This window comes from Staurois parvus, unplaced genomic scaffold (genome assembly GCF_062004578.1).
Source record: "Staurois parvus isolate SC_StPar_1 unplaced genomic scaffold, SC_StPar_1.0 ptg000011l, whole genome shotgun sequence".
Taxonomy (NCBI): Eukaryota; Metazoa; Chordata; class Amphibia; order Anura; family Ranidae; genus Staurois; species Staurois parvus.
In genome coordinates this window covers 7,591,985-7,618,106 of record NW_028317807.1, presented here as the reverse complement: position 1 = coordinate 7,618,106, position 26,122 = coordinate 7,591,985, and the positions used below count along the sequence as shown (strand labels likewise).

At 42.8% G+C, this 26,122-nt stretch overlaps 1 protein-coding gene across 2 annotated transcripts in view; it reads left to right on the top strand.

The window, feature by feature from the left end:
- The window catches only part of BMPR2 (bone morphogenetic protein receptor type 2), a 263,627-nt gene that overhangs the window by 214,541 nt on the left and 22,964 nt on the right, over positions 1-26,122 (top strand). For both annotated transcript variants that reach the window (XM_089670476.1, XM_089670466.1), the window contains exons 7-9: positions 8,112-8,226; positions 10,288-10,448; positions 17,150-17,297. In XM_089670476.1, coding sequence (XP_089526602.1) covers positions 8,112-8,226; positions 10,288-10,448; positions 17,150-17,297 — 424 coding nt within the window. The remainder of the gene's footprint in view (positions 1-8,111; positions 8,227-10,287; positions 10,449-17,149; positions 17,298-26,122) is intronic.

The window sequence follows — 26,122 nt, the reverse complement described above, 5'->3', positions numbered from 1 at the left end:
TGTACAGCTATGGCCAATCACAGCTGATCACAACAAAAACTACTGAATGAATCAGTTTAATTCAGTAAAGACACTTGCTTCTACAAATGAAAATCGTTGGTACTGTATAAGCAGTCATAATGTGTAGAAAAATAAAATCCTGATCACTTGCCCAGAGTAGTACAATGTTACTATGGTAACATTGTATTGCTCTGGTCACAGGAGTAGAAAAAAATAATTAACTAAGTAAAATGAGTTAAAAAGTAATAAAAATGTTTCCTCTGCTGCTGGTCACATGTTCATAATTTTGAAAAACAGCCTTTGCTATACAAAGTAAAAATTAATATTTAATATTAATAAACTGTTTTTAAACCATCGTAGAAATATATATTTACAATAAAATATTTATTAATTTTTGGCAATAACATGGTGTGGGTGAATTTCTGCCAGTCACAGTCATTCCTCTGCAGCCTGTGTCTTAGAATAGCAGGGAGGTGAAGCCTACATCAATTTATGTGTAAAATCCCAAACTCATCTTGTTTAGCTGGTTAGTGGGCATGTCATTTACTACTGTGTATACATGTGTGACTCTATAGTCATATGGGCTGCTCAGATGTAATAGAGGAAATGTCCAGGATACAGCAATATTTTAAGGAACTCTCAGTGCATTGATAGCTAATCTCCAGTGAATATTAGAATAAACGTACAAAAAGTCCATGAGTCCCAATAAAGTCCGTAACTGTGTAACCGCTTTAGGTGGCAGCCATCCCAGAGTGAGTTAACTCTATGTACATGGTAGGAAAGAAAAGAGGAGAGGCCTTCTAAGTGCAGTATAAAAAATGATTTTAATAAGCCACAAATGTAAAAACTCACTAAGCTTAGACCTCTAGAAGGAGCAGTTAGCTCCAAGAGCATAACCTCTCCTCTCCATTGCTGAACTTCCTCCTGTGTGACGTCACGTCCTCCCGACTTGCGGTTCATGCTGGTTACAGTCACTTCCGCTTCCAGTTGGGTGACAGTTTCTTGGACTCCTGACTATTCACAGCGTTCTGGACCCCATCCACCACCCACGGCGGCCATCACCCCACCGGACGGATCCCTGCAGGACACGGATGACGGCTTTACAGCTAATTACACTGATGGACTTATTTACCACCCCTATTTAGTGAGTTTTTACATTTGTGGCTTATTAAAATCGTTTTTTATACTGCACTTAGAAGGCGCCTCTCCTCTTTTCTTTCCTAAAATGTTCAGGATAGAAACTCACTGAAAACTGCACATGTGCACTAGCTGCCAACACTGTTCTGCAAACTCTCCAACTGCACTGGGGGCAAGGACAGAAGGGGGAGATAGAGAACAGGACCAACCAGGTTTTTGCAGAATATAGAAAATTAATCTCATAGTGACTGAGTGTGCATGAACAGCATGTAATGACACTTTAATCAATTAATTTACGCGTATTGGGATTTTTTTTTTTTAGCAAAGACATGCAGCAGAATACATTTTGGCCTAAATGTACGACAAAATTAAATTTTTTAAATTTTTTTACTGGGCATGTTTAATAGCAAAAAGTCAAAAATATAGTTTTTTTTCTCAAAATTGTTGGTCTTTTTCTTTTTTTCTTTAGCACAAAAAATAAAAACGCACAGGCGTTCAAATACCACCAAAAGAAAGCTCTATTCGTTGGAAAAAAAGGACGTAAATTTTATTTGGGTGCAGCGTTGCATGACTACGCAATTGTCAGTTAAAGTAACACAGCACTCTAAAGCAAAAAATGACCTGGTCAGGAAGGGGGTACCGTATATACTCGAGTATAAGCCGAGTTTTTCAGCACATTTTTTGTGCTGAAAAACGCCCCCCTCTGCTTACACTCGAGTCAACGTCTGCAGGGGGGGTGCGAGGCTCCGTCAAGGGGGGCGCGTACAGGGGTGGGCAGAGGGCTGCTCTTACCTGGCTCCCACGATGATCCATCCAGGAAGCGCTGCTCCTTCCATCACTCCGGCCACTCCCTCACTCCTGCTGCTCGGCTTCGCCTCCTCACCGGTGATTGGCCGCCAGAACTGTAGCTCAGGAAAGGTACACAGGCGGCCAATCACGGGCGAGGAGGCGGAGCCGAGCGGACCCGCGAAAATCGAGTGAGGGAAAAGCCGGTAAGTGTGCAGTGCACAGGTGCTGCTGCAACCACATATGCTGGCTGCAGCAGCACCATACTGCAACAGGGGTCAGCAAGTGTCATTGGTGTCAGTGGGAGGAATAGTGCCGCATCATTGGTGTCACTGATACTAATGATGGGGCATTATTCCTCCCACTGACACCAACGATGGGGCACTATTCCTCCCACTGACACCAATGATGGGGCACTATTCCTCCCACTGATACTAATGATGGGGCACTATTCCTCCCACTGACACCAATGATGGGGCACTATTCCTCCCACTGATACTAATGATGGGGCATTATTCCTCCCACTGACACCAATGATGGGGCACTATTCCTCGCACTGACACCAATGATGGGGCACTATTCCTCCCACTGACACCAATGATGGGGCACTATTCCTCCCACTGATACTAATGATGGGGCATTATTCCTCCCACTGACACCAATGATGGGGCACTATTCCTCCCACTGACAACAATGATGGGGCACTATTCCTCCCACTGATACTAATGATGGGGCACTATTCCTCCCACTGACACCAATGATGGGGCATTATTCCTCCCACTGACACCAATGATGGGGCATTATTCCTCCCACTGACTCCAATGATGGGGCACTATTCCTCCCACTGATACCAATGATGGGGCACTATTCCTCCCACTGATACCAATGATGGGGCACTATTCCTCCCACTGATACCAATGATGGGGCACTATTCCTCCCACTGACACCAATGATGGGGCACTATTCCTCCCACTGATACTAATGATGGGGCACTATTCCTCCCACTGACACCAATGATGGGGCATTATTCCTCCCACTGACACCAATGATGGGGCATTATTCCTCCCACTGACACCAATGATGGGGCACTATTCCTCCCACTGACACCAATGATGGGGCACTATTCCTCCCACTGATACCAATGATGGGGCACTATTCCTCCCACTGACACCAATGATGGGGCACTATTCCTCCCACTAATACCAATGATGGGGCACTATTCCTCCCACTGATACCAAGGATGGGGCACTATTCCTCCCACTGATACCAACGATGGGGCACTATTCCTCCCACTGGCACCAATGATGGGGCACTATTCCTCCCACTGACACCAATGATGGGGCACTATTCCTCCCACTGATACCAACGATGGGGCACTATTCCTCCCACTGATACCAATGATGGGGCACTATTCCTCCCACTGATACCAAGGATGGGGCACTATTCCTCCCACTGATACCAACGATGGGGCACTATTCCTCCCACTGATACCAATGATGGGGCACTATTCCTCCCACTGATACCAACGATGGGGCACTATTCCTCCCACTGATACCAATGATGGGACACTATTCCTCCCACTGATACCAATGATGGGGCACTATTCCTCCCACTGACACCAATGATGGGGCATTATTCCTCCCACTGACACCAATGATGGGGCACTATTCCTCCCACTGACACCAATGATGGGGCACTATTCCTCCCACTGACACCAATGATGGGGCACTATTCCTCCCACTGACACCAATGATGGGGCACTATTCCTCCCACTGATACCAACGATGGGGCACTATTCCTCCCACTGACACCAATGATGGGGCACTATTCCTCCCACTGACACCAATGATGGGGCACTATTCCTCCCACTGACACCAACGATGGGGCACTATTCCTCCCACTGACACCAATGATGGGGCACTATTCCTCCCACTGATACCCTCGGCTTATACTCGAGTCAATAGTTTTTCCCAGTTTTTTGTGGTAAAATTAGGTACCTCGGCTTATATTCGGGTCGGCTTATACTTGAGTATATACGGTAAATCCTCAGGGCAAGTGGTTAAGGCTGTCTGTGTCCACATAAAGGCATGTTGTCCTGCAAAAACCTCCATCTCCAGCACTGTTTTACATGCATAGCTGGTTAAGCATCTTGTGAGGCTGCATTTACAGTCCAGACAACAAGCAACCAACATGCTTATTTAATAACATGGTACAAATGACATACAAATGCACTGTAACCGGTAGCAGTCAAATTATATTTTTGGTTTTCATCTAATCTGCCTACTAGAGGCTAGAGTACATACTGTATTGTTATATGACCTCAGCTGGGTGCTCCTGTGTGGTAGCATGCCTCATGTCTGTGCAGCCCTCAGTCATGTATTTTGTAAGAAATCAGTTTTAATTTTGCTTAAAATTCCAAACAGTATTATTTAGTAATTCTGTGCTTTGCTGTAGCCAGAACACGCCTTTTGTAATGAATCAAGTAAATGCGTTTTCTAAGAGGACTGGCGAGTTATATGGCGTTCTGCCCAAACTTTAATGCAGTCAAGTTTTTCTACTTTTCTCTTGCTGTGTTTCCTTGGTGCTGCTTGGCATTCCAGTGAGCAAGACCACCTCCAATGCACTATAGAGCAGTGTGTGACAGAGCTGTTTCATTGTGAACCCTCCTTTCAGAGGGTGACATTCACAGTATTGTCCTTGTTTTTATACAGTGTCAAGATATTCTGCAGCACTGTACAAAAGAGAGAAAAAGCCAATGTGCAATGAGGTAGTGGCACTGCTCAGTCAAGCTTACATAATTAATTCCCCTTTACACTAATTATTTTCAGAGTTTGTTTGTTTCATTGATTCCTTATAACCAATCATACTATACAAAATAACTCTTGTCCCACAGAGGCAGTTTCAAACATTTATTAAGAGACAATCTAAGCTCATCATGAAAACAAACAATAAACACATCCTAATGTTTTTTCCCAACCAATTTCATATGCACATCTATGTTATTCCATTCTCTATATAAATAGTGTGGCCCGTGTGAGCAGGTTTTTTTTTTCTTGTTTAATCTTTTATTTGAAAGTTAACAAAGGGTAATACAGAGAATGCTTGATCACAAAAACAGCTGTTTGCATTGATGTTAACACATATGAGAAGGTATTACTATCGATATAGACACAATAAACTTCAATAGGTAGGGACAACTGTTATGGGTCACATTATAGTTGTCAGCAAGAGTAGCGACTAATCTAAGTGAATCAGAGAAGAAAATGTTAGAAATAGAAAAGAATATGTAGTTAAGAAAATGTGGGTAATGATGGGGCTGGTGGAAGGGGGAGATTTGGCCTAGAAAGGTGGGGATCATTACAATTCCAAGTGAAAAAAAAAAATCCCAAGAGATTACAATTTGAAGTGGCAACGATCAAAGTCTTGTAGAAGGTAATAAGAACTCCTGGCTCCCGAACTTGGAAAATGTGGGCATGTTACCCTAAAGTCTGGCTGTCAATTTTCTCATTGGGCATAGTCCAATTGACTCAGTATTTAACCTCAGACACTAATATACACTGCTCAAAAACATTTGAACACTTTGATGACACATCGCAGCTCAATGGGGAAACATATCATGCTGGACATCTATACTGATATGGACTAGGTAATGTGTTAATAACCTAAAGATGCCCCTTTGTTTGATGGAAATGAAAATGATCAACCTACAGAGGACTGAATTCAAAATCAAAGTGAAAAAATGATGCAGCAGACTAGTCCATTTTGCAATTTCATTGCAGCAACGAAAAAGGGTACTCAGTAGTTTGTATGGCCCCCACCTGCTTGTATGCATGCCTGACAACGTTGGGGCATGCTCCTAATGAGACGATGGATGGTGCCCTGGGGTGTTTCCTCCCAGATCTGGAACAGGGCATCACTGAGCTCCTGGACAGTCTGAGGGGCAACCTGGTGGCGTTGGATGGACCGAAACATGATATCCCAGAGGTGTTCTATTGGATTTAGGTCAGGCAAGCATGGGGGCCATTCAGTTGTATCAATTCCTTCATCCTCCAGGAACTGCCTGCATACTCTTTCCACATGAGGTCCGGGATTGTTGTACACCAGGAGGAACCCAGGACCCAATGCACCGGCGTCATGTATGACAATGGGCCCAAGGATTTCATCCTAATACCTAATGGCAGTCAGGATGCCATTGTCTAGCCTGTAGAGGTCTGTGCGTCCCTCCATAGATATGCCTCCCCAGAGCATCACTGACCCACCACCAAAACGGTAATGCTGAATGATGTTAACTGACAGCATAATGTTCTCCGCAGCTTCTCCAGACCCTTTCACGTCTGTCATATGTGCTCAGGGTGAACCCGCTCCCATCTGTCAAAAGCACAGGGCACCAGAGACAGATCTGCCAATTCTGGTGTTCAATGGGAAATGCTAATCGAGCTCTATGGTGCCGGGCAGTGAGCACAGGGCCCACTAGAGGACATCGGGCCCTTAGGCCACTCTCATGAAGTCTGTTTCTGATTCTTTGGTCAGAGACATTCACATCAGTGGCCTGCTGGAGGTCATTTTGTAGGGCTCTGGCAGTGCTCATCCTGTTCCTCCTTGCACAAAGGAGTAAATACCGGTCCTGTTGATGGGTTAAGGACCTTCTACGGCCCTGTCCAGCTCTCCTGGAGTAACTGCCTGTCTCCTGGAATCTCTTCCATGCTCTTGAGACTGTGCTGGGAGACACAGCAAACCTTCTGGCAAAGGCACATATTGATGTGCCATCCTGGAGGAGTTGGGCTGCCTGTGCAACCTTTGTAGGGTCCACGTTAATTGCAGTTCAAATAATAAATATTATTATACCTGGGAATTTTTGTACCCTCGTAATAGGGGGAATAGTTTAATAAGGACAAGAGGGTTCAAATAGTAATATGCTCTCCAAAACAAACATTATTGACTTTGCACACATATCACAGTGGTAAGGCAAAGACAACACATGGACAACAAACAGGCATTTTTGATAATCCATAGGCAACAACTGGGCAGTTTTGATGGTACATATGCAGGAAACGGGCAAACAATACATGGGCAACAAACAAGCAATCATGACAATATGTGTTCTATAATTTATAAAACCACGACAATACCTAGGCAAAAAATGGGCAGCCTTAAAAATACATGAGAACAAATAGAAAATTGTGATAATACAAGGGCAAAAAATGGGCATATAGGACAATGCATTGACAATAAATAAGCAGATGTGATTATATGCAGGCAAATTTGTAACAACTATGACACTAGCAGCAAATGGGCAATCATGACAATACATGGACAGCAACTGCTAATCATGACTATACGTAAACAACAGAGCAATGACAATATACTGTATGGCCATCAAACGGGCAATCATGACAATACATGGGCAACAAACAGGCAGTCTTGACACTACAACGTACTGTACATGGGAAACAAATGGTCAATGGAAGCAACACATAAGATGAGCCTGTTCTTCCTTCTTTGCACAATGCTGTCATACCAACATTTTTCACATACTCTGGGACAGCGGAGGAAGTGTTTAGGCAGACTGCAGGAAGGACAAAGTGCATTGCAAACCTTGTGTACATTCATAGTCCATTGAACATGTATTTGCCCTGGTTCACATCTGTGCGGTTGTTCAGGCCGTGATTTGCTCAGGCACCAGAGCCCATTCACTTGAATGGACTCCCATGCCCAGGGAAGAAGTCCCTGCACTACTTTGGAAATCGCAGCCCACACCGGAACTGAGGTTCCCAGTACAGTTGTGATTTCCAGTGCAGGCAGCGTACCATTAAAATGAACGGTACCCGCCTTCAGGTACCACATTCCTCTGTGTGGGTGGTGCAGCTGCAGTTATTTGTGCAGATCCTGCAGCAGCACCACCTGCACAGATGTGAATCAGGGGTTAGATGAAATGGAAAGGTGTAGAAACAGTGATGGCACCCTTTTGCTGCAGTACAACAGAGTTAACACAATTCTTTTTGGCAGGTAACGCTGTTCACCTATACAGTATGTGTGTTTGTGCATTGAGCAGTTTGACTGATACTCTACTTCAATGTATTAGGCTTTCTAGGTTTTAACCGCAGTAGATATTATATTTTATGGTGTGGTAAAATGATGTATGCAGATTTAAGAAATGTTCATTTAATGACAGCTGTTTATGCCTACAGGGATCCCTTTGCAAATATTTAAGTGTGCACACCAGTGACTGGCTCAACTCCTGCCGCCTGGCACACTCGGTAACCAGAGGATTGGCATACCTACATACAGAGCTGCTTCGAGGAGGTATAGTACTATTGACTATTACTTTTAGAAGATTGTGCTTTTTCATATCAAAGCAATGTATATTTAAACTCTTTACAAAAAGCTAACTTTTATTTCATGAAGTAATTTAGAGTGTTATTAAATCTAAAAAAAAAAACTATATTTTAGCTTACCTTAGATGTGGTGGCTGCATTCCTTTTTCTTTTTTATGGTTTTTGCTTTAGTTTCACCTGGTGATCTGGCCTGTAAGTCTTTTTCAACTTCCTTTAACTGACCAAGCCATCCAGCAAAAGTGGCAGTTAGAGAGTTGAGACAAGTCACTTACTATTGACAGGGTTGCTTACCATGCTTAGCATTTATTCTTTTATGCAAAACCTTTATTTCAAAATTAAATAAAGAAGACTGCAACTGCTTAAAACTTGTTAAGTGGAGTTTAGCTTTATTTGTTAGGTCCTTCTAAAGCTGCTGGTGCATCTCAAACTGGTCCTTCAGTACCTCCTCTTCTGTAGTCCCCTGCTGGCACTGTACACTCCTTCTTCCTTTGGGTGCCTCCTTAGCAAAGCTGTGAGCTATAGGGGCACCAGTGCAGGTGCACTGCCAAGCCAGGCCATGTGGGTCCATAGACACACACAGTACAGCTCGGCTACACCCCCTGCTCCCTCCTCACAGGATTTTACTGTGGCTTCCACAGCTCTCAGAGTTTTCTGTGAGACCAGGAAGAGAGAGCAGCGGCACTGACGTGATGGCACTGGAGGTCTGAGGTAAGTGTTTGGGGATTAGGGGGTAGGAACAGGTATTAGAAGGTTTTTACCTTAATACAGGGAATGCATCAAGGTGAAAAAAAACCTTTTGAGTTTAGAACCACTTTAAAAGAACACCAGTTGAAAATAAAGAAAAAAACTGAAAAAATAAAATTAATGCAACTGCTACATCTGTTGCAATATATAACATTTTTGTTTTGGGATTTAGATATGTTTTAACAAATGAGAAGTTTAAAAAAAGGTTCCCTGCACACATAGAATGTATCAATAATGGTCTATAACATCTTTTACCTATATGTAATTAATGTATAGCATTGCTACTTTATCACACCTATTTATGTGTTAATACTGGTAAAGCAGAACTCCGGGCAGAACATTAGCTGGCAGTACTGGTACTGTCATACCATAGTGCAATGTTCTTCTTTTTCCTCTCCCCACTGTGTCCAGGGTGCATTACTTGAATCCTAGCTTGAACCCCTCTGACATCCGTTTTGTAAGCCCGGTAGCCGCTATGCTCTTTATCAGCCTGGCCACCGGTCTTGTCTCTGCCCCACTATAGTTCTTTACACTGAGCAGAGACATAATTACGTTCCTGCTCACTGTAGTGGGCATACTCGGTAGTTTGAGACTTCTGGTCTGAGCTGCCTACTGTGCATAGCAAATACAGCCTTTAGCTTCAACTCCACCCTCCACCTCCCCTCCAGTTCTCTGTACACGCTGCCTCTCAGGATAACAGATACAGCTATCATTGCCAACTCCGCCCTTCGCTCCTCCTCCAGTTCACTGCACATGTTGACTCATATCCTGTATTAACCTTTGCATCATGTGAAATGTAGACCCTATTCAGGGGCGGACTGACCATGTGGGAATTCTGGCATTGCCCGAGGGCCCTGGGTCAGTAGGGGCCCCATCAGATGCCCCTGGTACCTTTTTCATAGGCTTTTTTGAGTTTGGGCAAGGACACAGGGGCCCCATGATCCCCTATTGCCCGGGGGCCCCATGAGTTGTCAGTCCGCCCCTGCCCCTATTCCCTGCTCAAATGTGATGAACAGTGAGAAAGAAAGTCCTCCTCCCAGCGCCAGGAGTAAGCTCTTTTTTCCTAAATAAATATGGAGTCACTGGGGCTGAAACTCATGGATTACAAGAAAAGTAAGGCACTGTCATTTAAACTGTGTTAGCAGTTCAAGAGAATTTAGGAAGAGGATCATTAATCACTAAAATAGTTAGATCCTGGAGTTCTATTTTAAATATCTGTTTAGGTAACAGATATAGTCTTGAAATGTCTCACAAACATTAACTGGGTTTGTCTGCTTTTAACTAGATCTATACAAACCGGCTATTTCACACCGTGACCTGAACAGTCGTAATGTGCTAGTGAAGAGCGATGGCACTTGTGTTATCAGCGACTTTGGCCTGTCCATGCGACTTACAGGAAACCGGCTGGTGAGGCCAGGAGATGAAGATAATGCAGCAATAAGTGAGGTAAGTATATACATGTTTAACAAAGTGAAGCATTTTCTTGCTTCTAAGTTTCCACTTACCCGTATTTTTCGCTCCATAAGACGTACCTGACCAAAAGACGCAAGGTTTTAGAGGAGGAAAACAAGAAATAATATATTCTGAACCAATGGACTGCAGACATAGTACAGGAGATGACCAGAGACTGTGGATGTACTACAGGAGATGACCAGAGACTGCAGACATGCAGACGTACTACAGGAGATGACCAGAGACTGCAGACATAGTACAGGAGATGACCAGAGACTGCAGACATGCAGACATACTACAGGAGATGACCAGAGACTGTGGACATACTACAGGAGATGACCAGAGACTGCAGACGTACTACAGGAGATGACCAGAGACTGCCGACATAGTACAAGGGATGACCAGAGACTGCAGACATAGTACAGGAGATGACCTGAGACTGTGGACGTACTACAGGAGATGACCAGAGACTGCAGACGTACTACAGGAGATGACTAGAGACTGCGGACATAGTACAGGAGATGACCAGAGACTATGGACACAGTACAGGAGTTGACCAAAGACTATGGACACAGTACAGGAGTTGACCAAAGACTGCGGACATAGTACAGGAGATGACCAGAGACTGCGGACATAGTACAGGAGATGACCAGAGACTGTGGACATAAGACTATGGGACCATTCACAAAGTGGGCACCCGGCTGTGAAGCCGCAAGCTGTCACAGCCATGTGCTCACACTAAAGATGATGAGGTGATGGAGACACTGCTGGACTGAGGAACAAGTATTCTAACACGGCAGCGGCGACGGTGGGAATACCGGGCCGGCCGCTCAATATTCGCTCTATAAGACGCACAGACATTACCCCCCATTTTTTTGGGGGGAAAAAGTGCGTCTTATGGAGCGAAAAATACGGTAAATACATTTAAATAAGACATGAGTGATTGCCCACACATGCAGAATAAAACACTTCTTTGGGCCTGTACATACTTGTTTATTTTACAGCTTTAAAATACATTTCAAGTAGAAATCCCATTTATTGCTGTATGGCTTCTTACACCTATGCACTGCAGCTAAGTTTAATTTTTTTAAAAATGGACCATGGAGCATTTTTGGTCATAAAGGATCAATAAAAGCAGAAAACTCATGCACCCTGTGTTGTTTTGACATCTTCATCATTGAAAGTGATGCTGATAACTGTTGTAATGATAATCATAATACATTAATAAGCTTTGTTTCCCTAAAACATGCATATATAATCTGTAACCTGATGGCCTAACCTTGCCATATTGTTGGCAGTTAATGTATGTTCAAACGTTTGATAGGAACATAAGCCAGGAATGATCCATATATACAGTGCTCAGCATAAATGAGTACACCCCTTTTGAAAAGTAAGATTTTAATCAATATCTCAATGAACACAAGAACAATTTACAAACGTTTGACAAAACTGAGTTTTATAGAACATTTTTTAGCTCATTACATGAAAGGTTAATAATATAACTTAGATTACAAAATCTTTGGTTTTACTCAAATTAGTTATTGCAAAAATAAATACACCCCACAACAAAAACTATTACATCAAGTATTTTGTATGACCTCCATGATTTGTAAGGACAGCACCGAGTCTCCTAGGCATGGAATGAACAAGTTGGCGACATATTGCAACATCTATCTTTTTCCATTCTTCTTGTCTGCTGGACACCTGGTTATTGAATAATTAGACTCACCTGTAGTTGAATTCTTGTTAATTAGGATTTTGTTGTCTGAAATGTAGTTTTTCTCCTAGAACTCTTATTGGGGTGTATTAATTTTTACATTATGGTCTTGAATGAATTTGTTAGGAAAAATACTTTTTGTGTGTGTGCAAATTAACAAATCTTGTTTGCAATCAATGTCCCGCATTTGTGGGAGTATTTTGTAGTATAGTGTCCCATAGAAAATGTTGATTCTGAAAGGAAAGTAAAGGTTTTCTGACAAATCTGTTCGATTGTACTCATTTATGCTGAGCACTGTATGTTTTGAATGTGATTAGGATTACCAGTATGTGTATTGATTAGTTAACAGTAGACTTCTAGGTTTGCCAAGTACAGCATACTGTATATGTACATGTCATTTCGAAGCTAAAAGGAAAACCATATTGGAGGTACTGAACAGATGATGAAGCTAGTCAGTAGTTTTTAATAAAATAGTTTTTAATAATTTAATAATAAATTCTAAATTCTAGGCATATTTAGAATATCTTTCAACAAATAAAAAAAACTCTGCTTCACAGATAATGTGTACCGTCTTAACCATTGTATCCTAGTCCATTTTGGTAGACAAAGATCCAACACTTTCAGGTAGTGTCAGAGCTTACTAGTACCTCCTTTCCCCATGTGTTCCTATTGTCCCATCACTATGAGGGGCTGCGTCACTGGCCAAGTAGAATGTCCAGGAAAGGGGTGGGCGTGGTTTAGCATCGTCATTCAGGTATAACGGCAGGTTTTGGGAGACTGCCGAAGAAGTCGCTTTAGGTGCCTGCACTTTTTACCCATTGCAGTTTTTCTTAGACTGCAAGAGTCTCTTTAAACTAATTATATTTCCACAGCACTATAATAGAACACTGTAAATTTAAAAAAAAAATGTTTTTTAGAATGCTTGCTTCCTCCCTTTCCAGTGTAGAGCTTGTTGTTCTGTTCTGAAAAAAAAAGTCTTTTTTTTTTAACTAATTCATTCACTTATTCACACTTATTCATCTGTCTTGCACAATGAGGGGAGGAAACGTGTTTTGAGAATTAGAGATCTTTCCAATTTTTTAACAAGCAGTTTAGAAGCATATCATGATTTAGTCATGTCCCAGGTGAAATTCTATATATGTTTTTTGTAGGTGGAGGTAGTTATTTTTTATTTGTTGCAGACTCAGTAAGCATCTCTCAAATGCCTAACATGACTTATGAACTACCACTGTAATTTGCAATCTATATCCATCACTGGTTCTCCGGAAATCACAATATTGTCCATGGTTCCAGGGTTACGGAAACATATCAAATCTGATGTCCTAAAGCTTGCCATAGATGGATCTCGGCTGGTTCAGCAGGGACCAGCTGAGTCTCAATACATCTATGAGCAGGCTGATTGTACCCAAGTCAATCCGCCAGTTGACTTCGGTACAACTAGCTTATCAGATTTGTAGCATTTAATTACTGCATGGGGCTATAGCCGCTAGCAGTAATCCTTGTTTTCTCCCGGCTGGGATGTCTCCCCGCCATGAGAACACAATAGTTCCTTGGGAGGGATTCCCTCAACAACATTGACTGTGTGGATGGCGGAATGGAGTCATTTTCTTTCCTACAACCTGTGGTTGCAGGAAAGAAAATTGCATAATCTATGGCGTGCCCTAGGCATTGTCTGACTATCCTATTTACAGACATGGGTGGAGTAGACCATATGTCACACTGCAGACGTGTTCAAATACCTTCTGAATTTCTAAAGCCAAAAGATATACCTTAGCCTAGAAATATACTTCATCATTCAGATGTCACATTCCGCACAGCTTTCTCTTCCTGTAGGTAACCTTCCATATCCCCATTTTACCCTCTACATGGCTTCCCTCTTTCCGTACCTCATTTATTTAATGCAACAGTTTAGGTACCTTCCTCTCTATCAACGACCTTCCCCTTCCCCCAGCTCTCATCACCATAACCCCACTCTCTTCCCTTCTTTGTTTTCTGGTTATACTGAGCTGATTTTTTTCATTGTTGTCCTAATATTTCTGTTCATACTACTTATAGGAATGGCAGGACACACTTTTTCTAATTATGCGGCTTTATTGTGCACATTTCAATAATGTACCAACACAGTCTAGCTTGCATGCCTGTGTAATTTAAACTTTCAAACGGACTTTGCAATACCTACCCCCCCCTTGCTGAAACAGTTGGAATAAAGGTATACGCATACTCGCCCTTCCCCTGGCTTCTGTGGTGCAGGAGGTGATTATATCATTCTTTGACAAGGTCCCAGGGAATGGTGCGTGCTTCAAACACTGGAGCAAGCTTTGGAGTACTCTACATTCCCTAGATCTCTCCAGAAGGAGGATGACATCACCCTCACCTAAGAGCAGTGGCCGGAAGCTGGGGAAAGGTGAGTACACTATCCAATTTTGTTTTTGCCTTACAGGCACTTTTTTAAACCTTTTTTCAGTGGTTATGCAAGGAGGTGGGAGGTAAACTCCATCTACACCTCCTCACTTGGCCAACTGATACACTCCCACAGCTTCAACTACCACCTCTACGCCGATGACACGCAAATCTACCTCTCTACCCCTCGCCTCACCCCTTCAGTCTCCGCCCGAATCACCTGCTTGCTGAACGACATATCAGACTGGATGTCACTCCACTTCCTCAAATTAAACCTTTTCAAAACCTAGCTCCTAATTTTCCCCCCAGCCCGCACCCCCACCCTCTCCATCACGACCTACAAAGCCACCATCAGTCCCACCCCGCAAGCCAAAGTCCTAGGTGTCACTCTGGACTCAAATCTGTCCTTCCAACCCCATGTCCAATCACTGGCAAACTCATGCAGGCTCCACCTCCGCAACATCTCCAAAATACGTACGTTCCTAACCCCAGACACTACTAAACAACTCATTCACTCCCTTATTATCTCACAACTTGACTACTGCATCTCCCTCCTCACCGGCCTACCTCATCACAGACTATCCCCGCTTCAGTCTATCCTGAACTCAGCAGCCAGACTCATCCACCTTACCAAAAGCTCCGCATCTGCCACCCCCCTCTGCCATTCCCTCCACTGGCTTCCAATTGCCCAACACATAAAATTAAAACTACTAACATTGACGTATAAAGCCATTCATAACACTGCCCCAAACTACCTCACCGACCTGATACCCAAATACCACCTGTCAGGGATCCCGGGCTCTCGGCGGTGTGCGCATGCGCAGATTGCCGATCCGTCCGAGCCGGCGAGCACAGAGTCTTCGGCGATCGCGGCCGCGCATGCGCACTAGCGATCGCGGCCGCACCAATGGGAGAACAGGGCGCTCTATTTAAAACTGCCCTGTGCATCTCCAAGTTGCCGCAAGGTCTTGTTCCTGTTCCTGTAAGTACGTTTCCTTGTTGCCAAACTCTGCCTGTTCTGTTTTATGCTGACCCTCTCCTGCTCTGACCCCGGCTCGTTCCTGACCATCCTTCTGCCTGATCCTCGGTACCGCGCTGCCTGCTACCTGCTGAACCTGGCTTGTGACCCCGACCATTCTCCGCTTGCTCCTCCTGTACCACGTGCCCGCACGATACCGACCCGACTAGTCTGACCTCGCTCACTCCTAGCAGTCATCCATCCATCCCGCTCGGATTGGGACCTGTCATCCCCTTCACAGCAGACTCATCCCGGGCACACACCCTCAGCGGGACCCCTGTACCACCGCCGGGGGTGCCCAGGGGCGCGACCTGGTTCCAGTTTTGCACGAAGTCCATCCCCACCATCAGGGGCTCTGGTGAAAAGGCAGACTGGGACTTAGACTCCGCGTCCTGGGAAACCCCGTGCTGTGGACCACTAGAGATCCCGTTGGGCGGAGCCCGACACTACCCAACCCGTACTCTTCGCTCCTCACAAGACCTCCTACTTTCTAGCTCCCTGGTCTCCTCCTCCCACGCCCGACTGCAGGACTTGTCCAGGACTTCCCCCATCCTCTGGAACTCACTACCCCAATCCATCAGACTGTCACCTACCCTCCTTACCTTTAGGCGCACCCTGAAAACCCATCTCTTCAGGGAAGCCTATCCCACCCTCACCTAACAGCCGATCTCCTCCACTCCTCCTACAACTCCATCCCCCACAGCCACTTCCTCCTGTACCACTATCCCCTCCCTCCTAGATTGTAAGCTCGAAAGAGCAGGGCCCTCGAACCTCTCGTATATTGTTTTGTTACTGTATTGTCTCATGTACTGTCCCCCACTATATTGTACAGCGCTGAGCAAACTTTTTGGGGCTATATTAACACTGTATAATAATAATAATAATAATAAACAGCAGAGCTTATTTTTAGATGCATCGTCTACTGTATAAACAATTGTTTTCTCAAAAAAATTATATAAACTATTGATATGTTGTTTTTTTGTTTAGTGAACAACTAATTTTACTCATCTAGTGAAAAATATAGAGAATTAACATTAATTTTAGAGCGGAACACCCAGAAGGTGTACCTCATCTCCTAGAAGCTCCCCATTCTGTTAAGTTTTCTGATATGTGCTGATAAAAGAAGTTTCAAACAGAGCAGCCTTAAAAAAGCTGTTCTGCAAAAATAATCATTGTGTTTTGAAGTTGGAACTTTCGGGATGGTTTGTTAAAACAGTGGTTTCACAAAGTAAAGCATTTTTCAGTGGTGCATATACAATACCCATGCTCAACTGCCATCTCAGCTTCCCATGGCTGAAGACCAGTGCTCCATAACACCGAGAAGCTACATGTAAAAACACATTAATAGTACGCTAACATGTTTCGGCTATAGCAGCTTTCCTCAAAGCACACATACATACAAAAAGATCACAATTAAATAAAATGATTCAATGGTGCCATCAAATGTATTAGCCATCCTTAAATAAGGTCTTATATGATTCAGGTATTTACAAAGTTTCAATACATTTCAGTCCATTAATTTTCATACCGTACATAAACTACTTTGATGTGTATCTACAGGTTGGCACAATCCGTTACATGGCTCCTGAAGTCTTGGAAGGAGCAGTGAATCTGAGAGACTGTGAGTCTGCTTTGAAGCAAGTGGACATGTATGCACTGGGCCTCATATACTGGGAAATCTTCATGAGATGTACTGATCTCTTTCCTGGTAAGAAGCTTGTTTTATATATTTAAAAGATGTAATTTGCTCTGTGTTTCTCTCATAATATGCCTAGGATCCCAAGTATGATCATGCAGAAAACAGCAGTGCTGAATAAAATCAGCCTGTATTATGTCAAATACATGGAATACCTCTTGGAGTGCATAGAAGATAAGATAAAGAAAGAAGGATGTAAATTTATCTGTGAAACTATTCCGTGTGTGAGACCAATTAAGGAGAAAAAAATAAAAACAACTCAATAACTTCCAACTGAAGAGAAATTATATGCTATTTTGGTACTATAGCTTGGTATGCGATGGTAGAATTTTGTTCAACATTTTTCATTTTAAGAAATTTTGTTTGATTTTCTAATCGTTGGTGGGGTCAAGTTGACAGTTGTTTTCAACCTCAATGACGAGAAAATTTGAAGGAGCAGGATGGAAGATTTTCCCCAATGTAAGAATTTCTAAAAGAATATTTGGTTTTAGATACGTAAAATTCATTCGTTGCAAAATCGAATGTTAAAAGGCAGAGACAATTGTGAACGACTTTCAAATGTGCTGAGAATTTTCGTACAAATTTTCCTAAGAATTTTCATATGAATTTTCCTAAGAATTTTTGTACAAATCTAACTTAAGGCTACATACACCTGGATGTTTGCAGGCATAAAATATGTCTAGCATAATAATACTAGTATTTTCCCTGCCTGGGGTGCTGCAGATGGGGCATACAGCCAGTCACTAAATTTAATGGCTGTACACCCTTGTACATCCATATTTCTGTGCATCAGCGTTTACCCATGCATGCAAATATTTATTGGGTGTGAAACTTTACACAAGTAAAAGGGCATACAGCCATTCAATTCTATGGCTGGCTGTACGCCACATCTGCTGGACCTTAGGCATGGCAACATGGAGTGATTTTATGCTAGGCATATTTTATGCCTGTAAATGTCCATGTGCAGGCCTTATAGTACCAAAAGAGCTGATGCTAAAGGTTGTTTTGTGCTACTTCACAGTATACCAATCAATTCATACAGAAAACAGCAGTCCAATCTTGCAGTTAGAAGGCAACTTTAAGGAGCCAGGAAGCATTTTCTTCAACTGACAGCAATACAGAATTCTAACATATGTTAGGTACACATGTTTACAAGACACAGACATTAGATGAGCACCAGCCAATCAAAATACATAGTCCAAGGTGACATCTGCTACAGTATATGCAATTTCTGCATTTATTCCTGTATCACAACTATAAAGCTTTCTGTTTGTGATGTTGAAATAAACAGGTAAAAACCCAATGTTTCAGATGTGCCTCTCAGGCAGCCGGTTAGCACATGCATCTACTACTGTATCAGTCAGTAGTAGATGATTGTCATAAAGAACTATATACAGCCATTTTTACATGGGTTTAACTGTCTCATGTCTAGGGCACAAGTAGACCTTGGAAGCCAACTCTCCTTGAATGTGAGGAAAGAACCTTTTAAAACACTTGTCTTCTGCCTGCATCTGTCCAAAAAGTTAATTCACAATGATCAGAATGTGCCTGCATGCTTACCATCAACTGAGGTCTCTGAGATCTAGCTTTTCATATACAATAACAATTTGTATTTGGTGTGCCTCTATATTCTAGCATTTTATAGGAGCAGCTGCTGGCTTTGTGTCCTTGCATTTGATGTTTAAATGCTTCTAAAAGCATTCCCTAATGATTAGCTAATGACATATGCTTTGAGCAAGGTAGGGATGAAGTGACCCTTGGGATCCGGAAGTCAACTTAACGCGTACTGAGATTTAGTTTCTAATCTTCATTTCCTTCATGTGAAGTGGAGACAGACATGGTCGAAGCCTACACATCAGCTAATGCTGCACTTTTTATTAAAGGGAATTAGGGCAACAGACCTCTTAGATTGTAAGCTCCAAGGAGCAGGGCCCTCCTATCCCTCTTGTATTGAACTGTATTGTTGCTGTATTGTCTCCCTTCATATTGTAAAGCACTGAGCAAACTGTTGGCGCTATATAAATCCTGTATAATAATAATAATAACAGAGCTGAAGTGCCTATCACCAGCAAAACTGCACTGCAGTCATAACTCCCACCCAGTGTGAGACTGCATGTGATCTGTACTTGTTACCAGCAGAGGGAGAACATAAATTCCCATCAATTTACAGACAATATCTTATTGTCTTTCTCTCATAATGAAAGGATTATTTTTTTACATTTAAAGCAAAGTAATTTGATGTTTGTTCCCTCTTTCTTTAAATGGAATTATGGATATGAACTACCTTTATACTGCAGTGGCTATATAAAGGTGTGTATTAATTTATATCAATGTGTAATGTGTGTAGAATAAGATAAATAATACAAATACATTCTACAGTCTTGATTCCTGACGTGTATTAGTTGAAACAATTTTCCATATCATTGTATCATTGTGCAATTTGCAGACACAGTAACAAAATGAGTTAAAAAAAAAATATATATAGCACTAGTGCCATCTTGTGCTTTCAAGTGGTAATGCAGATTTACCCATATGCTCCCATGTATACACAAAATGGTCTGGGTATCTCACAATGGGAATAGCCTGGGAATGTAACAAGGCAAGCACAAGTTTCACCACATAAAGCCCATCAGTCTTTTTATTTGTTTTTTTTTTTCTAGTGGCATGCCTGTGTATTTAAAAAAAAAATCTTCATCAAAATGTATATTTTTATGTAATATTAAAGTGCTTGTAAAGCTTTTTTTTTTTTAATAAAATAACAAACATGTTATACGTACCTACTCTGTGCAGAGCACAGAACAGTATCCATCCTCCTCTTCTTGGGTCCCTCACTGGCGCTTCTGGCTCCTCCATTTCATCCAGTGACCCCAAAGGAAGTCACTTCCTATGGGAGCACTCGTGGAGTTTCCACACTTCAGAGGTGTGGAAATGCTTTTAAAAACTACTTGTCCAAGGGACTAAATCAAGGTCCCAATCTACTTGTCTCTCATGACAATCTGCTTGTCCTGATAAGGAATGTCTGTTTTAAAAAACCAAAGTGGCTTTATGGCAACTTAAACGTTTAATGTTTTCAACATTGTGCTGTTTTTCTCCTTCTCATCTCCCTGCCTGTCTCCAGCACCGTACTCGAGGACTAGCAGGGAGAGGAGAGACCTTGCAGTGTGACAAACGCATCTGCTGAGCGAGTAAACGAGGAACCAGCCTCAATGAGTGAAAAAAAATGCTTTATAGATCACTTCGATATTTTCTCTGGAACTTCCCACTCCTAACAGATCTTACTTGAAAATCTACTACCATACACATCAGAACCAAACAAAGCTAAAAAAAAATAGAATTAACTAAAAAAAAGCACAAGAGCAGACAAACCCCTGCATAATATAAGACAAAGATGAGATGGCTAGACACAACCATACAATGCCAACTGCAAGATTGCTAACCCCTAAGACCAGCACAGGTGTGTTCAGGAATCATCTTGCTAGGAGGGCCATGTGACATATTTAATCCAGCATTTCTGTCACCGGTGTAGTTGAAATCTAGTATCCTGCATTGGCCTGGTGGATTTTAAAGGGCCTTGCACTTTCTGTTAGGGTGGTACTGCATAGCTGTCAACATTTTAAAGGGACACTATATCTCTGGGCTCATCTTAGCTTAACACATTCAATGATGTCATATGTCATCAAGAAACATTTCTCTGCGAATCCATCTGCCCTTAGCTCAGGAAACCAGAAAGCAACTAAAGAAATGTAAAAAAAAAAAAGTTTAGAACAGAGTATGAAATACTTCCCTATCTATTTACAAATGCGAGCAGCAAATTGATTAAACATAGTCAATATTGATTAAGAGAGTGGAATTCTTCTTAAAGGATTGGGTTCCACCTTTACTGTGAAAACGTACTCTAATAGATCTGTGAATGAATCTTGGGCTTTTCGGCATCAGGCAACTGTTTCCTAGGTGTGCAAAGCTAACATCTAGTCTTTTTTTCAAATGTTCTCTAAGGTTTACCAAGTGGACATGCAGGCGTTATCTAATGCTTGCTTTCAGAGTAAGGTCCTTCAGCCAGCTCTTTGAGCTGCAGGGAGTACCTAATTTGTTCTGTTGTTTTTTTAGTGGTCGTGTTAACCAGTTTCCCTCCACCCTATAGCAGTTTTACTGCACATTACGTTCCAGAGAGAGAAGAAAACAGATCCACATGAGTAAAGGCAGTACACTGAGAAAGTAAAAGCACAGCTAGGTCGCATTTAACCCCCTGATCTCCCCCCAGTTAACCCTTTCACTGCCCTGTCACCAGTGTCATTATTACAGTGTGCAGATTTTTTTTTATGGATCACTGTATTAGTGTCATGGGTGACTTCAGATAGCGTTAGTGTCCCTCCCAGATAGCAACAAATTTCCACCACTACATCATTCATCAAATGTAACCCTTTGATTCAAATTTAACCCATTTGATTTGAGTCTCACTAGGTAGCTATAAATTTATTGGCCAAAATGTCCGACGAAAGGTACACTAGTGAAGAGGCCAACAAGATTCTAAGTATGTCAGATAAGAGTGAAGGGGAAGCCTCACTGTCAAAATCAGGCTCAGAATACGAACCTGTAGAGAGCAGCGGCACCCTGACAGATGGCTCAGACAATGGAGTAGCGGTCTGTGGTAAGGTTAGGCATACCTGACCCTGTTCCTAGGTTGCTGAGGTGCTACAATTGCTTGACGATTCTCATATGCAGCAGCGTGCCAGTACTAGTGCTGCTCTACCTTTTGGTGAACTGGCGAGCACCAGCAGCCTAGTACATTCTGGATTTTTACATGCGAGCACTGCAGTATCACTTGGTGACGTGGTGAGTCCCACAAATGCAGTACAAGCTTTTGTGGTGGCAAGCACAAGTAGTGTCCCGCAGCCACGAAGAATTCAAACACAGGCCCATAGAGCCCATAGTGTCCTTGCAGATATGCTTGCAAATCCTGATTGCCCACCCCCAAAAATTCTGCAGCACCAGTACTTCCCCCATTCACTGTCCAACCCGGAATTCAGGTGGAAACAGCAAATGTAACTACTCCCCTGGTTTTTCAGAGTTGCTTTTCACAGGTGATTTGTATAGTTTTATTATGGACCAAAGCAATTTATATGCACAACAATTTATCACGCCAACCCAAATTTAAACCTTGCCAGACCATTTGCATGGAAACCTATTACAGTTTCCTGAATTTTTTGGGCCTAACCCTCAGCATTACTAAAAAGAATGAGTTGCAGGTGTATTGGTCCACAAACCTGATTCATCATATGCCCATGTTCTCTGCTGCCATGGCCAGGCATAGATATGAGATTAGAATGCAATTTATGCATTTCAGCGATAATACACTCTGTTGTCTTTGGGATGATCCTGAATATGTGTCAGACACCGCCTGGCGGTATCTCTATCAGCCCACAGTGCGGGGTTCCCCAGGGCGCGGGGTCTAAGTCCCAATCTGCTTATTCACCAGGGCCCCTAATGATGGGGATGGACTTGGAGCAGACTGAGACCAGGTCGCGACCCCTGAGTACGTCCAGCAGTGGTAGAGAGTACTGACAGAGGTGTGCGGGAAATAGAGCCTGATATGAAGAGGCTGACAGGCCTGGCAGCAGGGACTGATCCGTGCGGGATGGATGGACGGTCAGAGTAATGTAAGGCGTAGTCAGGCAGGCCAGGTCAGCAACGTGCGGGCAGCGAGGTACTAGAGGAGCAGACAGAGAATGGTCAGGGTCATGAGCCAGGTTCAGCAACTAACGAGCAGGTAGGTACCGGGGGAGCAGGCAGAAGAGTGGTCGGGTCAAGCCAGGGGTCAAGCAGGAGACAATCAGCAGGGTCAGGTTCAAGCAGAGGTCGGCAACAGGAAGCTTCACTAATCAGATCACAGGAACAGGATAATAAGACCAATCGGCAATGCACATACCTTCTGTCCCATTTAAATAGCGTGCCCTGCGCTGTTATTGGTACCAGGCGCGTGTCCGTGATCACGAGTGCGCATGCACGGCCATCGCTGTTGCCGCGATCGCCCAGGTCCCGCTGCCCGCCGGCTAGAGCGTGTTGGTGTTCTGCTCAAGCACAGCCCGGTGTATCGCGGCAGAACACCCGATCCCTGACAATATGATTGGCTCCACAAAATCCGGCAGTCAAATATATCACCTTAACCCAAAATTTGCAGATGTGTATATGCCCCAGCAAAACATCTGCGTTAATGAGGTCCTCATTAATTTTTCTGGCCGCCTTGTATTCAGGCAATTTCTCCTCAGCAAATATGGGGTCAAAATGTATAAGACCTGTGAGAGGGCAACAGGCTATATATGTAATTTTCGGATTTATGAGGGAAAAGATAGTCACATGAAGCCCCCTGGATGCCCAGACTACATGGGGAGCAGTGGCAAGATAGTTTGAGACTTGGTGTCACCTTTTTCCATATGGGGTACCACTTATACTTGGACAATTTTTATACAAGCGTTCCACTATTTACACTTTTATACAATCTTGGAATTGGCGCATGTGGCACCGTGTGACCTAATCGCCGGGGCTTCCCCCAACGGCTTGTGAATACCCGACTTAGAGAGGGGGGAGAAAGCCTGCTTGAAAAATGATGAATTGTTCGCAGTGAAGTGGAAGGACAAACGGGATGTTTTTGTCCTGTCTTCCATTCACGCAGACACGACCATCCAATTTTCCACGGCAGCTGGTGTTGTTGAGAAGCCCCTCTGTGTCCATGACTATAACTTTAACATGGGAGGAGTGGACTTCAATGACCAGATTATGAAGCCGTACTTAGTTTCCCGTAAAGCCAGACTCTGGTACAAAAAGTGTCTCTATATTTATTTCAGTTGGCTCTGTACAACGCTTTTGTGCTTTACAAAGCAACTGGATGAAGTGGATCCTTTCTAAAATTTTAGGAAGAGATCATCACGTCCCCTTTTGTATCCAGAAGGTGTTGCGGCCAAAACCCCAAACCCAGATGCAGTGAACCAGCTGCATGAGTGGCATTTTCCTTATGCCATTCCTGGTATTCCAACCCAAAAGTCACCCCAAAAAAGATGTGTCTGTAGCAGACACGGAATTAGGCGTGACACCCACTTTTTTTGTCCCTCCTGTCCTGGCCAACCTGGTCTCTGCCTCAAGGACTGCTTCCATCGCTATCTCACACTAGTGGAATATTAGTATAGGGTAGAGCATGGCACAGTCTAGGGCACATATTTACACAGCATCTTGAAAGATGTTAGGTAGTCAGGAAACTGGCTATTGCATTTTGAGAGACCCTACAATTCTGGAAAAAAAAAATAGTTGTCGTTTTATTAAGTTACTGTTTTATTGTTAACCATTGTTGTTTTCTTTGCAGGCATGTTATTCAGCTGCAGCACCGATCTGTTTATTCTGACAGCAACAAGATTTGCTCTCAGAATATAAGTCAGTGAGTGCACCACTGCTGGATGAGATTTTTCAGCTGCATTTAAAAAAGAGAATATATGCCCAAGCATGGGGGACTGGGCATATGGGCCAGTATGGTCAGTGGGTGGATCGCTCCTATGCTTTGGCATATATATTTTATAATATTTTTTGGCACAGATTTCAATAAAAAAGTTGTTGTTTTATTGAGTTACTATTCTATTGCTACTGTTTTATTTTTAAATGTTGTTGTTTTCTTTGCAGGAACGCTATTAGGCTGCAGCACCGATCTGTGTATTTTGACAGTGCTGCTGGATGAGATTTTTAATCTGCCTGGGGTGGTCAGTGGGTGAATCGCTCCTATGCTTCGGCATATATTTTAAAAAAAAATTTGGCAGAGATTTCTTCATCCACATCGATCGATGTGACTAGACTAATCTGTTAGGTTCCTTTTTTTTTGGCTGAAGGAAAAAAAGAACATTTCATGTATGCCCAACATTAGAAGTGGGTGGATGCAGGATTGTATTTTCTAATGGTGGGCATACCACACACTTTTTCTGGCAGAGATTTCTTCTCTTTTTTTCATTCAGCCCAACAGGTTGCATTAAAAGAAAAAAGAACATAGCATATATGCCCAACAAGGACCAGTGACTTATTGGTATCACTGGACTTTGAGTGGTTATACCAGGATGATGCCCAGAATGGCTCCAATCATCTCTATAGGCTAAGAAACCAGAAGCTACGAGCATTTCATCACTACGGTTTCCCCAGATGTAAACAGCACCATTTGTAAATTGGGAAAGCATCTGATCACACCGATCTTGTTGAGATCAGATGATTTAAGGGTAGAGGAGAGATCTAGAATCCAATAGACCCCAGATTTCTCAGAAAACAGAACCTGTCACTACCTATTGCTATCACGGGATATTTACATTCCCTGTGATAACAATAAAATTGATTTTAAAAAAATGAAAGGGACAGTGTAAAAATTGAAAAAAATCAAAATAAATATTTACAAGCAAAACTTAAATCACCCTCGTCCCCCCACACTCACGTGCAACGGCGTACGCAAGCGTCAGCCCGTGTTGGTATGTAAACAGTGGTTGCGCCATGCATGTGAGGCATCAAAGTGGTAGGCTGTCGCTTTTAAAGCGTCGCCTATGGATATTAAAAATGTATGTAGTTTGTCGCCGTTGCACGGGGCGTGCGCAGTTTTAAAGCATGTCATGTTTGGTATCTATTTACTCGGCATAACATCATCTTTTATACGTTACCAAACAATTGGTCAATATATTGTGTTTTTGTGCATTAAAATTAAAAAAAGTTGATATTTTTTTTTAAAAACTGCGTTTTAGAAATCACTGCAAAAGTACTGTGACAAAAAATTAAAACACCCATCATCTTATTCTTTAGGGCTTCTGTTTTTAAAAAAACAT